The sequence below is a fragment of the Mus caroli genome, chromosome 8, assembly GCF_900094665.2.
Source record: "Mus caroli chromosome 8, CAROLI_EIJ_v1.1, whole genome shotgun sequence".
NCBI lineage: Eukaryota > Metazoa > Chordata > Mammalia > Rodentia > Muridae > Mus > Mus caroli.
The window spans coordinates 84688229-84707539 of record NC_034577.1 but is presented as its reverse complement, the minus strand read 5'-3'; the positions used below and the strand labels follow the sequence as shown (position 1 = coordinate 84707539).

Below are 19311 nucleotides of genomic sequence, written 5' to 3'. Positions count from 1 at the left end.
TTTTGGACTGTCCTCTCCATCTTAGCCATTATATCAGTCTGAGGTTAGTTAATTACAGAGCATTTTTATATAACAAAAGATATGAGAGACTGAAAGTAGAAGATTGGCTCCATCATCTGGGCTACTACTGAAGGCCCTTGGCATGGAAAAAGGTTACAGAAGAACAGATGACGTAAGTAAGAAGACCACATGATGAGGCTGGAAGCTAGGGGCAAGGAGAGGTCTTGTTACTTTACTTTTTAAAGATTTATTTATTTTTATTTTATGCATATGAGTGTTTTGCCTGCTTATATATGTCTTGCACCATGTAACTGATTTGCACCATGTAACTGATGCCTGCAGAGGCTAGAAGGGTGCTTTGGATCCTCTGGAATTGGGGCTATGGTGGATTATGAGGCCCACTGGGTGCTGGAATCAAGCCTGGTACTTGATAAGAGAAATAAGTGCTGTTGTGCACTGAGCCATGTCTCCAGCCCAGATCTTGTTTGTTTGTTTTTTTGGTTTTTGGGTTTTTCTATAACAAAGCACCTTCTGACAAACCAGGTTCTATGAATGCTGTACGGATCCCTTCTGAGAGCTGTGCACTCAGGAACATAATCACCTTGCCCTTGACCTTACCTGTGACATGTTCTTTTACAGATAAATCGTATGCCACAATAGAAGCCAGAATCCTAGCAATGAGCTACTGGGAAACAGCCCATATCTATGCCAAAGTGGCCACTATGACCCTCTGCTAACACTCTAATCTAAGCCCTGAGTCTGGAGCAGGGATAATTATTAGAGCAGTTTGTTATTACACACTTGCTGTTTCAATGCCACCTTTGTTTCATTCAGAGTGTTCTATGAGACAGGAAGCCCTGTCATGTCTCTGCACAATGTCTCTAGGTCACTGAGACATATGCTTATAATGTAATGAGACCTATACTTATAATGCTTAAGACCACTACTTACAATAACACAGAAGTGCTTTCCAAAGATCACCACAGCTACATTCATTCTGCTGTCCTCATACCCAGTATCTTTTCACCTGCAGCTTCTCCTGGGTGAAATTCCATTCCTTGGATATTCAGGGGAACTGTGTCTTCATTTTATTCAGGTCTTTACCCAACCCACTGCCTTCAATCGAACCTTTCCAGTGAAAAGACCTAAAATGCTGCCCTCAGAGGCCTACATTTGCAATGGGGTGTGGCTGATTTTCTTGTTTTACTATCTGGAATCATTCTCTAGTTATCTGCCAGTTCCTAGTCTGTAGCATGGGCTGAGTGCAGTCAGAGATTTGTGGTTTCTTCTCAGCTGTGCTCTAGGTCTGAGCAGTGCTGGTTGCAATCCTGGTACATAGCTGCTTGAAGATGAGCATAGATCCCTGTATAGAACAGCACTGCAGAGATGAGAATCAGATCAACCTCCTTGTGAGGGGTGCAGTACACAGCCTGATTCTGGGGTGTTTGGGAGCCCACCCCCCAGCCCATATGAGGAATTGAGATCCTTGCTAGCTTTGCCATGGCATCTCAGCCTTGACTCTAACCTGCTCTCTTGCAGCACTGGGGATGAACACAGTCGGGGCAACTGGGGTCACTTGGACCAAGTGGCTGCACTACGCTGGGTCCAGGACAACATTGCCAACTTTGGGGGCAACCCAGGCTCGGTGACCATCTTTGGAGAGTCAGCAGGAGGTTTCAGTGTCTCTGTTCTTGTAAGTGTTCCTAGCTCCAGGTAAACCCCCCAAGTTTATGTGTCGAGCCTCCTAAAAACTATCCACCATCCAATACAGACATGAGCATCTTTGCTTAAAAGACTATATACAACACACCATCGGAAGGCAGACAGCTAAGGACCAAATGCCCTTTGCCCTTGGGAAACTTAAGCTTAGTTTTACATAGAGGCACTCAAGAATTCCAGCTTCCCTCTCTCTCTTTCTCTCTCCCTCTCCCCCTCTGTCTGTGTGTATCTCTCTGTCTCTCTGTGTCTCTGTCTCTCTCTTTTACACACACACACACACACACACACACACACACACACACACACACACTTCTCATGGACTATAACCATAGGTAAAAAGTGCAAATAGGAGTATGAATCTCAGCATAAGTTAGAGCAGGTATCCTTGTTTGGGTTCAAGCCAGAACTATGCATTGAGGAAAGTTAAAGTCCAAAAACAGAAGGAGCTTCCCCTGAGGAGGTCTGACAGCTTTTGCATGCCTAAGAGGGAAGGCAGCCAACTTTAATGAACCTGGACCTCCTAGGGAAATAGGTGTGGGGGTGGAGGGATAGGAGGTAGAATGGGAGAGAGATAGATCACAAACATGGATCACAGATGCAGATGGGGGAGTAAAATTTCTTGGTGCATATAATATAATATAATATAATATAATATAATATAATATACAGAAGGTCTATGAGCCGTAAAATACTGCCTTGGAGCTGAGTAGAGAATAACCAATACTAATGTATGTTTCAAACCTATATTGGTTTTATATTCAAAGAGAGAAATGTTTAAGTAGAGAAAATGAAAATACAAATTAACCCAAAGAATAAAGTTGTCCATCTTCCTGCTACCCAGAAATTATTATTATTAGATTTTTATGTTCATTTCTTTAATATTTCTCCATAATTTTATTTAACTGCCCATATCATCTATATGTCTATCTATCTTTCTGTCTGTCTTTTTCCATCCATGCATAATATATTTTCTTTCTCCCCAGTATGCAACTGCATTTGATCTTCAATTCTTTTACCCAAATTAAAATGTAATATGCAGTAATAGAACATACATATTTTCCTAAATATAGAATAATTATTTGGTATCATCTTTTATAAATGCATAATATTCCGTGGTAGGAATAAATCCTTATTGCCAAAATTTATAGTGTTCGAATCTTGGGTTGTTTTCAAATTTTACTATTAACAAAGAATAATCATTCTTTGACATTTTCACAAGCCCCCATGATCCTTATTCTTAGGGTATATTTTGAAGAATGGAAATGATGGGACAGAGTCTGCAGCTCAGGGTTAACAGTCTTTTCAATTTTCCCTGTGAGCACCAGCCACCTGATTCCTACTCTGGTTCTTACTCTGGTCATTGTTTCCATCCCATTGATGTTCTCTGGGGGAATGCAAAGCCAAAGAGAAGTCTAGAAAGCATATCAGGAGACTTGAGTAGCTGTCATGTCTACAGCATCATAGTCCTCAAATGAATGGCCAGGGCAGAAGAGAAGCTGGAGGAAGCCTTAAAGAGCAAGTGAACCACAGACCACTCTCAAAAGCATACATTCTCCTCCTCTTCTTTCCCCTGCTAGGTCTTATCTCCTTTGGCCAAGAACCTCTTCCACAGGGCCATTTCTGAGAGTGGTGTGTCCCTCACTGCTGCTCTGATTACAACAGACGTAAAGCCCATTGCTGGTGTAAGTACTGCTACGAACGAAACCTGTGTCCTTTGCTCTACTGGGGTCCTCGAGTTATTCTTTCAATGGAGTTCAACTCACATGCTCAGGACATGCTTGAAGGGAGAATGGCTGAGGAAGGACTACTATGGCTTTATCTATGTCCCACTATTCAGGTTCTGTATTTATGTGAATCATATTATGCAAATGTTCCACAATCCTGCACATGTTTTAGTATGGTTAGCCACATCATATGCATCAGCTCACTCCCAAACTAGGAACAATCATCACCCTCATCTATGTGTGGAGAAACTGAGATTAAAAGAAATTTTTCTATGGCTTACCTACAGTCAACTATTTAGGAAGCAGTAGACAAACCTCCATAACAAAGGGCCTCCATAGAAGCACTGAGATTCAAGAATAGTATGCATAGTTTGTGCTGTTATAGGTAAGTATATTAATGGGAATAATTAACAGTAATGGCAATCCCAGTTATGCATTCAACTCGTTTCACTATCCCAGTTAGTAGCAGAGACAACATTCTATAGGATCATTCCCAGATGTACTGATCTAGAGTACATTTTTCAAACTTCTCTTGTCTTTAGAATTTGGTTGTAGGACCCAAGCATAGTGACATTTGCCTACAATACCAGCACTTTGAGAAACAGAGGCAGGAGGATTGCTATAAGTTTTAGACAAGCCTGGTCTACAGAAAAACATTCAAAACCATCCAAAAACTTCATGATCTTCTCAATAAATAGGTGACAGGTAAATAGATAGATAATAGACAGATAATAGGTAGAGAGATGATAGATAGATAGATAGATAGATAGATAGATAGATAGATAGATAGATAGATAGATAGATAGATAGAGAAATAGAGAAATAGGGAGGGATGGAGAGAGAAAAAAATGAATATGGGATAGAATCCATTATGCACATCAATGGAGGCTGTAGTCATTGTTTTTAACCTCTACTGTTGCCTGAAATCTCTGGCAGCTGGTTGCTACTCTTTCTGGGTGTAAAACTACCACATCAGCTGTTATGGTTCATTGCCTGCGCCAGAAGACAGAGGATGAACTACTGGAGACCTCACTAAAATTGGTAAGTATATCCTTTCTACATTCTAGCAGTAGTCAATCTATGTAATGGCATCCAATCTTCATCTCTTCAGTTAAAAGTATTCTAATAATAACATAATGAAAAATTGTACTATATCCCTCTATAAGATGTATCTTAGTGACCTTCAAATAAATACCATTCTGGATTTAGAGGTTGAGGGTATTCAATATGTTTTTCATAAATCATCACAATATTATTTGATACAGTAACTAATTTATAACATAGTTTTCTAGCGCAATTTTCTATATTGTCTTACACTGCCTAAATGGAGTATTAAGATAGCTATTTCCCCATTCATTCATATACTATAATAATACTACTATATTAGTTCATCCTTCTGCTCATTTTATATATATATATATATATATATATATATATATATCTTGTCATCAAATGTTACTGGTATATTCCTTTCTCTTCACCTATTTTTCAATGTGTCCACAATCCATGAACCATCCAGCCAATTCATATATACATTTCTTTCTTACTCCTTACCAATATTACATGTATTGGCCAAATTTACCCATCTTCTCATTCATCTGTCACTCCATTATCCATCCAAAAGTATGTGGACGCAATGCAGACAAAAATTTAACATTTTTCTGTGATACAGAGAATTACTCATATGTATATACTGAGTTAGGAGTGACAGTAGAGATAGAGAATACATTCAATACAGTTATCAGGAATAGTGCTTGGAGAAGTCACATTTGAGAATTGATGGACAGGCACAGGAATCTTTCATTACAAGGAAATATAGCAAGACAAACATACAAAAAAGGGCATGCAAGGTCTTAAGAACTACCACACTTGTGTGTGTGGAAGGGAACATAAATAAGCTCAAGAATCAACTGAGCTCTTGGCCTATCTGGACAATGGATACTCCTGTCCCCTACCCCCAACAGGATTCCTCCCTGTTTGTCCATGGATTAAGTCAATATGGCCTTGGTGCTTTGGTCATTAGTTCCATAAATGGAGCCCGAGATATCCACAGAATTTAGGCATCTATATTCTAACAGTAAAACAAAGCTAATATTTCAAGTTTCTCTGTGTGATACAAGAAAACTAGATTATTCAGAGATAGTTGGTGACTTAGGAAAACTCAAGGGACCTAAGATCCCAGGACACCTTAAGATTATCTGAGATCCTGAGGTAGTACTTCCAATTGCTTATCCATTGCTCCAATATGCATATGCGCATGCTCACACACATACACAGACATGCCTCACAGTAAAGAGGATCTTAGCAGTTACCTCACTATCTAAGAGATACCTAGTAGTTAAAGTGTAATGTAACTATTAAATGGTTGGGATCTGTATGGGGGAGTCTAAGCCATTAGCCTTTCATTGGATATTATGAAAGCCCTCACAGATTTCATAATATCAAGGAAGGAAACATTATTCAAAGGTGAAATGATAACACATATCAGAATGAAATACATTGCCAAGAGTGACAGTGGACCACATGGGTGAGATTACTTAACACTTCCAAGAAACGTTTGGGAGTTTCTTTCATGAAGACGAAAAGCAGGAGATCAATTACTAGGTGACATGGGTTAGGTGCATCCCAATTTTGATGGACAGACTTGAATTATGTAAGCCTTTACTAACAGTGCCTGTTCCATCCCATGATGCATTTGATTTTTATTACATACATGCCTAAGTATGCTTGAGCATAAGATAGAACACAGAAGGTTTCTCCTAAATGTTCCCTCAATGGGCACAGTTCATCTTATTGCATATGCAACAAAACTAGTTCAGGCCCAATCAACTCTTACATTCTCTACCTAGATATGTTCTGAAATACCTCTGCCTTAGTTAGGGATTCATTGCTGAGAAGAGACACCATAAACAAGACAACTGTTATTATTTTTTTAATTAGGGCTAGCTTACAGTTTCAGAGGTTCAGTCCATTATCATCATGGTGGGAAGCACAGCAATATGCAAACAGACTTAGTGCTGGAAGAGCCAAGAGTTCTACATCTTGATCCACAGGGAGAAGAAGTAGGGGACTGGGTAACGTGGGCCAGACTTGAGCATATATATGAGACCTCAAATACCTGCCTCCGTAGTGACACACTTCCTCTAACAAGGTCATACCTCCTCTAATAACTCCATACCTCCTAATAGTAGTGCCACTTACCATGGGCCAAGCACATTCAAACCACCATGACATTTGAAAAGAAACTGTCCATTGAAGGGCAGACTTTATGGTTGTTAAGGATACCAATATCTTCTTGTTTTATTAATATATACCAGATGCTCAGTGCAGGTAGAAATCCTAGGTTGTCAGTCAATCTTAGGTCCATTGTTAGATGAAGAGTGTATGCATAAAGTGCCTGAAGGTAAGAGTCCTTTGTTGCCACATGCATAATTAAAAGAGAAGTCTATCTATATCTCAAGTAAAGCAGAATCATGGTTGGTAAGCTATCCCCGATGCTCACCTGCCTCAGCATTATAACCACTGAAGCCTTAGCAAACACAGGAAGGAAAAGGGTGGGCTGAAAGGAGTGTTATCGAGCCTGTGGTCACCAGGATTATCTGATGCAAGATGAAAGCACTCATTTCAGTGATTCTAGAACAGAAGAAAAAGAATGAGCGTGTAATAACAGAATCTTCAGTAACTGACATATTCTGAATAGAAAATTCAAGACATGGCTGGATCCAGATGTTATAAATATGTCACTGAGAACCTGCCTGTCTCTATGTGTCAGCTCACCATTGTCTTCTATCCAAATAATTGTGCCTCATATGGAAGTAAAAGATAATAGCACTCTAATCTTATATCCGACTTGCTTGGAAGCCATCTCTACCCCAGATGTCAGCAATGGATTTGCAGGACTCTTCTGGATGGACTCCATCATATATTTATTCTTGAGCTGTTCTCTGCATTTGGGGACATGGTCACTCTAAGTCCCACATAAATACCCAAACTCTTGAATTGAGAAATGAGGGAGAGGGAAGCATCCTGAGCTTCTGGTCCATCCCACATCCAACCCCATGTCTCTTTGAGATTACCTAGTCCCTGTCATCACTTTCATAATATTCCACTGTTTCCTTGAGGAAAATTGGGGCATTGTTAGCAGAAGGAAAGCATGGGGAGACAGAATGTAGAGGAACATAGACACAGACAGCAGACATCCTCTTCAGGATGTCTCATCAATCCTGACTCTGGGTCCTATGACCTTTCCCCCTTGCTTCTGACACCCCCTCCTCCACCCTGTTCCACCCTGGGTTCATTGCCACATAGCACAAACAGGAAAGATCTGGGGAAGGGGGTGGTACCCTGGTACCTTAGAGGCGCAGTTCAAATGATCACCTTTTTTACATAGAAGGCTTTTAATCTATTATCTGTCTTTATCTTCATAGAATCTTTTTAAACTGGACTTACTTGGAAATCCAAAAGAGGTAAGGACCTTCTGCCCCAACTTGGATTACAAATGTTGATTCATAATAGTGTTTAGCTCCCCTTAACTATGAATACAAAATTTCCACTGTGGTATAATAATCATTTGTTGTGTGTGCCTTTGAGAGGGGAAGTTGCCTGCACTGGTAACACAGACTGAAAGACCAGAGGTGTAGCTAGCCTGACCCGTAATACAGGGCTCCTGGTCAACAGCAGTGTGTTTCTGGGCTCACCTCTCACCTCTCATTTGCATCTCCTACACCCATCATGGCCTGTGGGAGGATGCTGTAATGGAACCTTCTATTGCCAAATGCCCGAGGAAGGATCTGAAGAGCCTTCACTAAGGGACAGAATTCTGACAGGACACAGGGGTGATGAATGATATAAGGAGCATGTGGTAACCAAAGAAGCCAGCCTTCTCCTTCTCCCCATGAAACGCCGACAGTGTGCAACATCTCCCCCCTGCTCCCTCTCAGCCTTGGTTTCTACCCAGTGACCTTAGCTGTGCAGTTCTACCATCCCATCTAGAGTTTTTCCTGTAAATCCTTTGAGAATGAAATGAGAGTTAGTCAACCATCAACATTTCACCATTTGGCAAGAGATGATTTAGCATCTGGGGTACAGCAGTGACACAGACAGTACTTTTTGACTTTTTCTTGGCGGGGGGGGGGGGTCATTCCAGAAGCTGAGAGAGCGCAACAGCAAATCAAATAAAGTATGTGGTGTATCTGATATTAGTCAGACAAACAGAAGATAAATTGGGAGATGGAGACAGAGTTGGCTAGTAGTAGGATATATCCGCAAAACAGGAGATGGCTTGACTAGGAAGAAAGCCAGATGTTGGGAAACTTGGAGGTAATATTACAGGCAGAGGGGGAAACAGCTGCAAGAGCCTGCTGCAGGAAGCCAATGTGCTGGGAGGGGATATTGGGAGGAAAGCTTAGGCTTCTGGCTCAGGAGGTGGGGAAAGTGTGGTAGCATTTGAAAGGCTTGTATTTTGATTCAGCAAGAGATGGATTTTCAGTGAGCTTCAAAAGGTTATCTTGGATAGTTAGGCTATCTTGGTTTTATTTGTTTTGATTTGAGACATAGTCTTACTATAAAGTCTAGGCTGTCATTGAAGTTAGGATCCTCTGGCCTCTGCTTTTCAATTTCATGCTATTGGAATCATAGGGCATCATATCTAGTTATGCAGTCCATTCAGACAGCAGTGCAGAAATTCACTGTATAAGCCAGGGGCATGGAAGGTTCAGGAAGACCAGGTAGGAAGACTTTACAGAGCAGCTTAGTAGTGTGATGTGATTGGAGTTGAGATATTTTTAAATAAATTTCTGAGATGACTTGCTGACCATCAGTGATTTAATGAGGAGGAAGAAGGACACCACTGGCCTCTAAGTCAAGCACTTTACCCCACACAGTAGTTTTGGCTATTCATGGGTAGTATTAGCAATCACTGCATGCCTTTTGGCTGCTGTCAGTCTTCTATGAATTCGCTGTTCCACGTGGTCCTTCACTGTCTGGCTTCTGCAGTTTTACTGTTTCCTCCCTCTGTGTTCTTCATTTATGCCCATTCCTCATAAGGTTAACAGACCTGTCTATGTGAACACACATTAGAACATGTCATTTTCCTTCTGATGAAAAAGTCTTGACTTTGTTTAGAGACCCAAAAGAGGTCAAGACCTTTCCTTTTTGGATTACAGATGTTGAGTAAAGACAAAATACCTTTCCTTCTCAGAACTAGTACTTGAACACATCTCTGAATACCAAAGATGGGCCATATATTGGAGAGAAAGGTTATGTTGCCCTCTGACTCTCTCTCTAATCCTGTGAATGGCAGGGCTCTATGCCCAGGCTTTTTTGACTGTCCTGGGTGAGCTTAGCACACTGACTCTGCTACCTTGACTTGTGCACTTTCCCCTAAGTGAAAATGCCTGCCTTTTCCCTTATCTGTATAGAGTGTTCTTGCCCAGATCCTGCTGAGGTGGCAAAAAGAGGCTCCTCGTGGCCCCAGTATATTTTTCTTCAGATGAACAGCTCTCCGAGGAGATTCCTGCACTGCCCAACTTCTCTGAGGCAGCAGCAATTATGTCCAGGGCATATTCTATTTTGTCAGCCTGTTTGATTATGGCTTGGTGCTTGGATTTATTTTTTGTTTTGTTTGTTTTACAAACAGTGAATGAAGTCTCAGTTTGGACACCTTGAGAAGAGAGCTTACCACCTCTAAAACCTAACATTGCATCCCAAAACACTCAGGTTTATATAGAGATTAAACCCACTCAGTCTGACTTCATTAATCACTGATTCTGTATTTGTGAAGTCATTTGCTAAAATGTACATGCAACTTCAGTTCAACACTATGACACAGTCAGAGTCTTTTGGACCATATGCACTAGGTAGCAAGAAGCTCAAGTCATGTCATGCCCAGGCTGCCATCAGAAGTCAGAGAGGAAAGACTGTGTCTTCTTGATTTCTTTCTCGCATTCAGAAATAACCTCTTCATGCCATATGCAATGCTGAATCTTGGAAACTAGTTACTGATCCAAGTAATTTCTCTGTTTAAGATGTTCTCGAGCATAGTGATGAAAAGCTTCCGTGCCCCCCAACATGGGTGACCGTGAGACACGTTACAGAGGAAACACATGTAAAGTGTGAACTTCCTTCGGCTGTGATGCTTTTGGTTTTGAATTAGGTGTTGATGAAACAGCATCACAGTGCATCCAAAAGAGAACAAAGAGACCTGCAATGCTGTCAGGAGGCAGAGGGAGGGTGTCATTCTGAAGAGTGATCACATCAGTGATACAGATTGGAAAGGAGAGGGAAGAGAAAGAAAAAGAAAGACAAAGAAAGACAAAAGCAGGCTGGTAAACAGAAACCAAAGGAATTTATACTCACTAAGACTATGATCAGAAACATGCTAAGCCTATCACATCCAGTCCTTTGTTATAAAGTAACTTGAATTTTAACTAATTTTAATTTTAATAATTTGTAAGAGACATGTGTAATATAAGGTGTTATTAAATAAAAACTAACTCACAAAGAATGATGGGAATTGTGTGGCCAAAGGTTTCCAGGAAATAACTCTTAAATTCTCCTTGTGTAAATGGCTCAGCATTTGCTAATTCAATGTTTTCAGCAACTTTACAGACTTACCTACAATCACCCAGTTAACCCAAACTAATATATTAATCCAAATTAACATATACCTGCATATTTTTAATTAAAAATATAGTCTAGACTTTGAAACACACTTTTCATGGTATATATTTTTCTTGGGATGAAGACTGGCCTCTTGACTTCCCTACCACCATCATCTTGGTGGCACTGATCCCTTCAAGAATCCTAGACTTTGTCCATCTTAAGACACTGAGTTTCTGTGGCCATAGCCACAGGGTTCTTTGTGCTGACCAAGCTTTCAGACATCCAGAGATGGCACAGATGTAACAGATGGCAAAATATTAAATAGAGATTAAATTTCTGTCTTCTCTAGAGCTATCCCTTCCTCCCTACCGTGATTGATGGAGTAGTTCTGCCAAAGGCACCAGAAGAGATCCTGGCTGAGAAGAGTTTCAGCACTGTCCCCTACATAGTGGGCATCAACAAGCAAGAGTTCGGCTGGATCATTCCAACGGTGAGAATGTACAGACCTCTTAGATTCACTCCACAGAGGTTCAGCCATCATGCTCCCTACTCTGACCAAGGTTTATGCACCCAGATGTCTACAGTTCAAAGAGGCTTAAGACTTTCTAAATAAATTTGTTTGGAGAATCCTTGATGAAGCCCTTTGAAGTGCTCATATCTGAGCCAGAGAAGGGATTAGTAATTGGAAACTTTCTAAAGTAACTACTCTAGTTGCTCAGGGTCCTGGCTCCCCACCACCAAGCTTTCTATTGTCAATGCTGAGCTCTCTCAAGCAAGCATGTTAGGGTCCTGGTATCAGCCTGGGGTGTGGCTTTCATGTTAGAGGCATGCTGAAACCAGAGGAGAGCTCTGATTGCAAACATGAACAGGATCAGCACAATCTCAGAGTTCTGCAAAAGTGTGCTTCCCTTTTCTCCCTAGAGGCTAACGAGAAAACGGGTGGAAGTGGAGAGCAGGGTTCAGAGGGCCAGAAATATCAATGGAATGACCTCTGGAGACCACTGCAACAAGATGAGTCTACTTTATTGTTTCAGGAATAGGGTATAAAAGGGCTTTTTAGGGGTACTAGTGGAAAGGGCTAATTGGTTCTAGTACAGCACCTAATTATCATATAGCCTACAAGCCAGAGTGGGACATGTGTGCTGAGTTATGCAGCCTTGCAGAGACCTCTGTACAAGGTCACTCTTCAGACAAGGTCAGCCAAGGCCAGCCACCTGTGTCCAGGGCCTCTCTCCAGACAAAGACAGACAGAGGCAGGGAAACACCATGAGAAAGGGAGTGGTACATTCCACATCGACCTCAGAAAGCCATCTGGTCATGGGGAAACAGGGGACTGCTACCTAAATAGCAAGGTTCCCCAACACAGAAGGACCTCAGGGGGCATCATAGAAACATAGATACAGACATAATGCTTGGTTTTGTTTCCTCTTGTCACCTGAGTCTGGGGTGTTGGGGTGTAGCCTGACTCCTCTGTCCCTGATCCCTTAGCTTCTCTATGACCCTGGCCTGAATGTTCCCCTACTGCATTGACGAACATTGTGGCTTCTGATGTGATCAATACCTTTAATTAAGTGTCCTTTACTAAGTGTCCTCTCTGTGTTACTTACATTCATTTATATGTGTGCATTGGTTTTTGTTGCCTTTTTTTCTCAAAAATTTAAAACTCCCACACCTGTAAAGAGCCTAACTCCACCTCCCTGCACTTTGGTTTACTTGGTTAATCTTTGGCTCTTTTTACTTCTCCATGATTCACAATGTTTAATCATTTATTTAACAGCTTATGGGCTATCCACTCTCTGAAGGCAAACTGGACCAGAAGACAGCCAATTCTCTCTTGTGGAAGTCCTACCCAACACTTGTAAGACTCTAGGAAATCGTGGGAATTGTTTGAGAAGGAAAAATGGTTGGTGGCTTTCTCTAATCACAAACCAGTTTGATGGTGGAAACCCTGTACTTATTTTATTTACCCACTTTACCATCCAGGTGTGTTGAACCCATATTTGTGACTCCCCTGTCAAAATTCAATTGAATTCAGGATATGTTTTAGAGAAAAGGACTTATTTTTAAAGTTAGCCAAACCAAGACCATGGAGACCATCACAAATAACCATCTAGGCACTGGAGGTGTGAGTCTTACTTTTGGAGTTATTTGGATGCAAATCAGATAGGTAGACACCAGGTTAGTTACAAGGTTTTCATTTTTGTTTTTATGACATACAGAGGTGGGAAGAGCTGTGAATACCTATAGGTTGATAGATATTCTAAGCTTTGTAAATTTAAAGAAAAATTACTAACTAGCAAATCATATGACCCATGTCTTCCTTCGTTTCATTTTTCAAGAAAGGTTAATTCTGAACTTCATTGTGTGGATATAAATTGTGTGTTTTTCCCCAGAGAAGTGAGAAAATAGCAATAAATTACTTTTCTCAAGAGGATCAGGGGTGAGATAATAATAATAATAGTAACAACAATAACAATAATAAAAGCAAGCCACATTCTTCTGTAGGAACAGCTAAAAACAATGTCCACTGAAGATCAGTTTGTTTTAATATATCAGGTCTTCAGGCATGTGGGTCTCTTCCACCAATGCCAGTGACACAATAATAGGTACACAGCATACATACCTGAACTCAAATAGCAATTAATTAACATCAGCGTTAAAAAGAAGGTGAAGCTAAAGAGTTTCTTTCAGACCTTCCATGAGCATCACCTGGAGGATTTGATGACCACTGAGGTAGTTTAGGATTAATAAATCCTTCTTAACTGGCTGCAGAAACCCCATCCCTCACCCAGCTAGATAGTCACTTTCTGATCCATTTCAGAAAATCTCTGAGAATATGATTCCAGTGGTCGCTGAGAAGTATTTAGGAGGGACAGATGACCTCGCCAAAAAGAAAGACCTGTTCCAGGACTTGATGGCAGATGTGGTATTTGGTGTCCCATCAGTGATTGTGTCTCGAAGTCACAGAGGTGAGTTTCAGGTGTCAAATGGGAGAGGGATACAATTTCAACTTCTGGGTCTCTGACCTGCCTACCTCTTGGCATAGGTAGATATGAAGGCTATTCAGATCAGGCCCCAAAAGTTGATTCCATATAGCCAGAAGTGCTGTTTTGCCTTTTTTACTAGTAAAGATCTGAGGAAAAGGCCCACATGCAGTTTAATTTAACAGGCATTCCCAGAAAACACCATTGGGAGGCAAGGTGATAGAGAGAAAATACAGGCCTCAATCTGGAGAGCTGACCAGCACATGTCCATCTTAGCTGCAACTGGAGAGCTCTAGAGAACAGGAAGGAGCACCTTAGGCTCCTCTTCCTGAAAAGCAAGGCTGATGTGTATTCACCCACCAGGAGCCGTATCTCACAGGTCCCATGATGCCCTTATATAGGTCAAAGGACAAGGAATTGCTTCTCTCCTTCCACCTTTGCCTGAGTTCTGGAAGTTGAGCTCAGATCATTTGTTCTGTGCTTCAAGTATCATTACCTGCTGAGCTGTCCTGACAGTCCCTCTCTGATTTTTACTGTAGGCACTTAGAGCTAAAGAACTGTTCTCTTAGGACTGTCTGTACTTTATCAAGCAGGCTTTGGTATGTTGTGGTCTCATTCTATTTAGTTCTAGGAATTTTTCTTTAACTCCTCCTTGACTTCTTCAATGATGCATTTATCATTGAATAGCATGTCGCTTAATCTCCACGAGTCTGAGCATTCTCTATAGTGTTTCTTGCTGTTGGTTCCTCACTTTATTCCACTGCCAGGAGAAATACAAGGAGTGTTTCTATTTTCCTGCATATGTGAATACTTGACTTGTGTCCTAAACCATAAACTACTTTAGAAAAATTCCATGAGAATTTTTTTTTTCTGAAGTGTCTGGGTGATTGTCTCTAGGTGTCTAATTGACCTAATTATGATTTCACTTGACTCTAACGCATCTCTGTTTCATTTTTTTCCATCCAGATGACTTGTCCATGGGTGAGAATGGGGTATTAAAGTTACCTAGTGTGTTAAGGTTAATATGTAGCTTATACCTAACAGACTGTTTTAGGAATTGGATACACTTTTTGGCACAATGCTTAGAGCTGAAATGTCCTCTTGGGAGATTGTTCCCCTGATCAGTATGAAGTGATCTTCTCTGTCTCTTCTCACTCATTTTGGTTTGAAGTTGATTTTGTTTAAAATCAGAGTAACTAGATGCTTTTATCCTTTTGCTTTCCTGGTTTCTGTTGCTTAAAACATTTTTCTCCCTAATCATTTACCCCAAAGTGGTGCTTATCTTTTTTGTTTTGTTTTGTTTTGCTTTGTTTTGTTTTTGTTTTTGTTTTTGTTTTTGTTTTTGTTTTTGTTTTTGTTTTGAGACAGGGTTTCTCCTGTATAATCATGGTTGTCCTGGAACTCACTCTGTAGACCAGGCTGTCCTCGAACTCAGAAATCTGCCTGCCTCTGCCTCCCAAGTGCTGGGATTAAAGGCGTGTGCTACCACTGCCTGACTAAGTGATGTCTATCTTGATGTACTTTCCTGGGGGGCAGCAAAAAAGATAGATCCTGTCTTCTTACACCATCTGCTAGTGATGTCTTTTTGTTTGGATAATAAGGAGCACTGATGCTATTTTCAAGGGCGTATACTGGTGCCTCTCATTGCTGTTTCTCTGGTGGTATTTTGCTTCCTCTTTGCTGACTGCACTACTACCATTTTGTTCCAGTGGTCTCTTCAATGTGTTCATCCTTCTCTATAGTCAGAAGTACTCCTTAATGTGCCCTTTGAAGAGGTATCTTAGTGCTCATATCTTAGTGCCTGCCTCTGTAATGGAAAGTTTTGGGTTCCCCGTTAGCTATAACAGATACTTTGTTGAGTTCACAGCTGTGGTCTTTCAGAACCAGACATCCATCTTTCTGATCTTTCCTGGATTGAACAGATTCTGTTAAATAATCAGCTATAAACCCAAGTGGCCTTCCTTTATGTATGACTTGACATTCTCTCTTGCATCATCCAATATCATTTTGTTGTGTGGTTTTTTTTTTTTTTCAGCACGTCAATTATAACATGACATGGAGAGTTCTTTTGCTTACCCCTGTTGGGTGTATCCTTATCTTCTATTTGCTGGGACTCTTGTATGCTGACAATCATCCATTTCTTTAGATTTTGGGGTATTTTCTTCTGTTTTTATTGAAAATATTTTCTGTGCTTTGTGCATGAAAATCTCCTTAGGTGCTCATTATTCACATGTCTGGTCGTCTCTTGGAGCCCCAAAGGTCTTGGGGTCTCCATCTCTCCATGCTTCAGGTAGGTTTATGGGTTTTTTAAAAATGTATCATTAAACTTAACTGAGGTGAGGAGAGACCTTCTAGAATGTACCAGAGACCTGGGAGGTGAGGGATGTTCAGAACTCAAAGAGAGGGACCTTAGATGAAATGCCCAACTGTGGGGAAAGGACTTGTATAGTCCATCTCCAGTAGAAAGACAGGGCATCATTTCCCCTGTCTTCCTCCCTTTCTTCTCTCCAACTCCTCTCCCCCCCCCCCACTGAATCTTCTACACAGGCAGATTATAGTTCTTGTGTATGCCTGTATGTATGGCATTCAGTTACATTCTGTAAATGCAGGAGATCAGGATTACTTAGCCCTAAGTACTGGCTAGTTACAAGTTGTGGCCCAGGAGTTGAGATGCTGGTCATTAAAGACTTCTCAGCAATCTGGCTGGCTCTGCTCTAGCCCCTCCTCATTTCATGTCAGCCCAGCTCTTGCCCTTGTGAATTCTGAAAATCTTCTTCCTGCCCTGGCTGTTCTCGGGCTGTTGTACTGTGCCAGCTCAGCTGTTTGCAGCTCAGCTGTCTCTGCCACTGCTGTTCTTGTCCATCTGCAGTTGCCCCTGTCTCACTGTCTAGGCTGCTTCCTTCTTCATGTGACCAGCTCAGCCCGCAGACTGAGTAGTCACAGAACGGAGAGCTCTTTAGTTGTACATAATGTTTCAAGACCAGGAGGCATCACTGGGAAGTATATCCCAGCTGATTAGAGTCTAGTGTGCACTGGATCTCCCTTCACAGCCTCTATTGTTTGTTTTGTTTACCTAATGGTTCTGATATTGTATCCGTGTTTACCGTTGTGTGTTGTGTGTGTCTGCCATTGGTGTGTGGTGAGTGATTTCACCCTATGCTCTGAATCTATCTCTATTTGTGTTTCCCTTCCACTCTCCCACCCCACGGAAGTTCTCATTCTGCAACCCAGACTATTATAAAACTTCTTGTTTTAGGACTAACCTCAGATTTATAGCAATCCTCCTGCCTCAAACTACCAAGTATTGGGATTACAGGTGTGAGCTACCAGGTCCAGATTCTTGAACTGCTTGAGGTCAACTTTCTGTCTGATATGACAGCAGCTACCATTTCTCTCTATTTTTTCCTTGTATGTGATACCTGTTTTCATTCATTTCTTTCTAATCTATGAACCTCTTTAAAGGTAAGGGAGTCGTGGGAACCGACGCTTGGGCTGTTTAAACACGCTTGCTGACTGTCTCTTGTATTTCAGGAGGTATCATTTGATAGCAAGGGCTTACAAGAACTGCTTTAGAGTTGCTGTTTGGTTGGTTTGTGGACATATCCCTCCTTTCTTGGTGCCTTCTCTTGGGGTTTCCTGCTGTTATGTAAGGGCATGTCTTGAATCATTTCTGTATTAATATTGTATTTCTATTAAGTGGTTTTGTTTCCTGTCTATCCTTAGTCTTTTGTGTATCTTCTTCCATCAGACTATATTAAGCTAGTAGTGGTGTAACACCGATTCTGGGTAAGAACTCTATATTTTTGCCCCTAAAAACACAGACACACAGACACACACACACACACACACAGAGAGACACACACACACACATGCTGACAGACACACAAACAGACAGACATATACATGTGATTTGTGTGTGCTTCATGTCAGAATTTACATCATTTCGGTGGCAGTTTATTGTTAAGTCTAGTTGGTTGGTCCAGTTATAGTTATTAGCAGTACTTTTCTGTTGATGCCTCACAATGTAAAAGATAAAATTTTGTCTGTATCATCACTAGAATCCTAGTGTGTCCTGCTTGTTGCTCTCTTAACCCATATGGCTTTGATGTTTCATGTTATTTATTGCTATCTTGGAACTTTAGTTTAAGAAACCTGCTTTAGCCATTCCTGTGAGGCAGGTCCAGAGGCAGTGAGATCCACAGCTTCTGACTAGGAGAGTTGCTACATCTCCCTCACTTCTGAGGGGCCCCTGTCCCAAGCACAGTGCTTGAGGCTGGGGGTTACTCTCCTCCAGCACAATGCCTGTATCACCCTGATCTCCATGCCCATGAGCTTTCCTCTGAGACACTGGATGTAGGTTTGGTCCTTCCTTGATTGTGAAGCTCTTCTCTCTGATGCTCCTGAGGTTCCTCCCCCCCCCCCGACCCCCGTCTCCTTGGTGATTAATATTATGAGTGCTTTGTTTCCTGGCTACAATCAAGGAAAGGCTGCTATGCCTCCTGACCTAATGCTGAGAACTTAGCCCAGGCTGGGAGCATTTTCAGCTCTAATTTCCTGAAATAAACCTTCTGTCTCCTTCTATTTACTTCCCTTCTGCAAGTCCTCCTATTCAGATGCATGTCCTGATGACAGCAGCTTAAATTATGAAAAGATTTGCAATTGTGATAAGAATTTTTGTAAACATCAGGCGTTCGGGGCGGGGGGCGGGGGGGACGGACCTTGAGCTGTATACTGTGTAAAACATGTTGCCTCATTCACAAAGTTCTACATAGCTGGGGCCTGCATTCCTTGCTAACATGATTGAGTGGGAGGGGCATGCCTATTTGACCTTGAAGAGCTGCTTCTTAGGTGAATTAAGGTCATGGGACTGACCCTGTGGTCAGTCTGAGACACAATTGGACAGATTATTCTTCATCCTATGGAGTCATGGCATATGTTATTTAAAACCTTTGAGACTCAGTGGACAAAGAACTTGGCACTCAATGCCCATATCCTGAGTTTAGATCCCAGAACCCCTGTGAGGGTAAAAGGGGAGAACTGACTCCAAAATGTTGTCCACTGCCCACATAGACAGCGTCACAGAATACACCAACATGATGCATCATACTCACATAACTTAATAGTAATAAATAATATTTTAACTTGTGAATGAGTAACTCATAATGTGAAAACAATGATAGTAGTGTATGCGCACGCCTTTAATCCCAGCACTCAGGAGGCAGAGGCAGGCGGATTTCTGAGTTCGAGGCCAGCCTGGTCTACAAAGTGAGTTCCAGGATAGC

At 41.4% G+C, this 19311-nt stretch overlaps 1 protein-coding gene across 1 annotated transcript in view; it reads left to right on the top strand.

Annotated features, from left to right (window-relative positions):
- LOC110300388 (carboxylesterase 1D) overlaps window positions 1–19311 on the top strand; it is a 33206-nt gene that overhangs the window by 8328 nt on the left and 5567 nt on the right. Inside the window, exons 5-11 of the mRNA XM_021170553.2 lie at window positions 1540–1693; window positions 3297–3401; window positions 4380–4484; window positions 7871–7909; window positions 11395–11535; window positions 12823–12903; window positions 13867–14014. Of these exons, the coding sequence (XP_021026212.1) occupies window positions 1540–1693; window positions 3297–3401; window positions 4380–4484; window positions 7871–7909; window positions 11395–11535; window positions 12823–12903; window positions 13867–14014 (773 nt within the window). The remainder of the gene's footprint in view (window positions 1–1539; window positions 1694–3296; window positions 3402–4379; window positions 4485–7870; window positions 7910–11394; window positions 11536–12822; window positions 12904–13866; window positions 14015–19311) is intronic.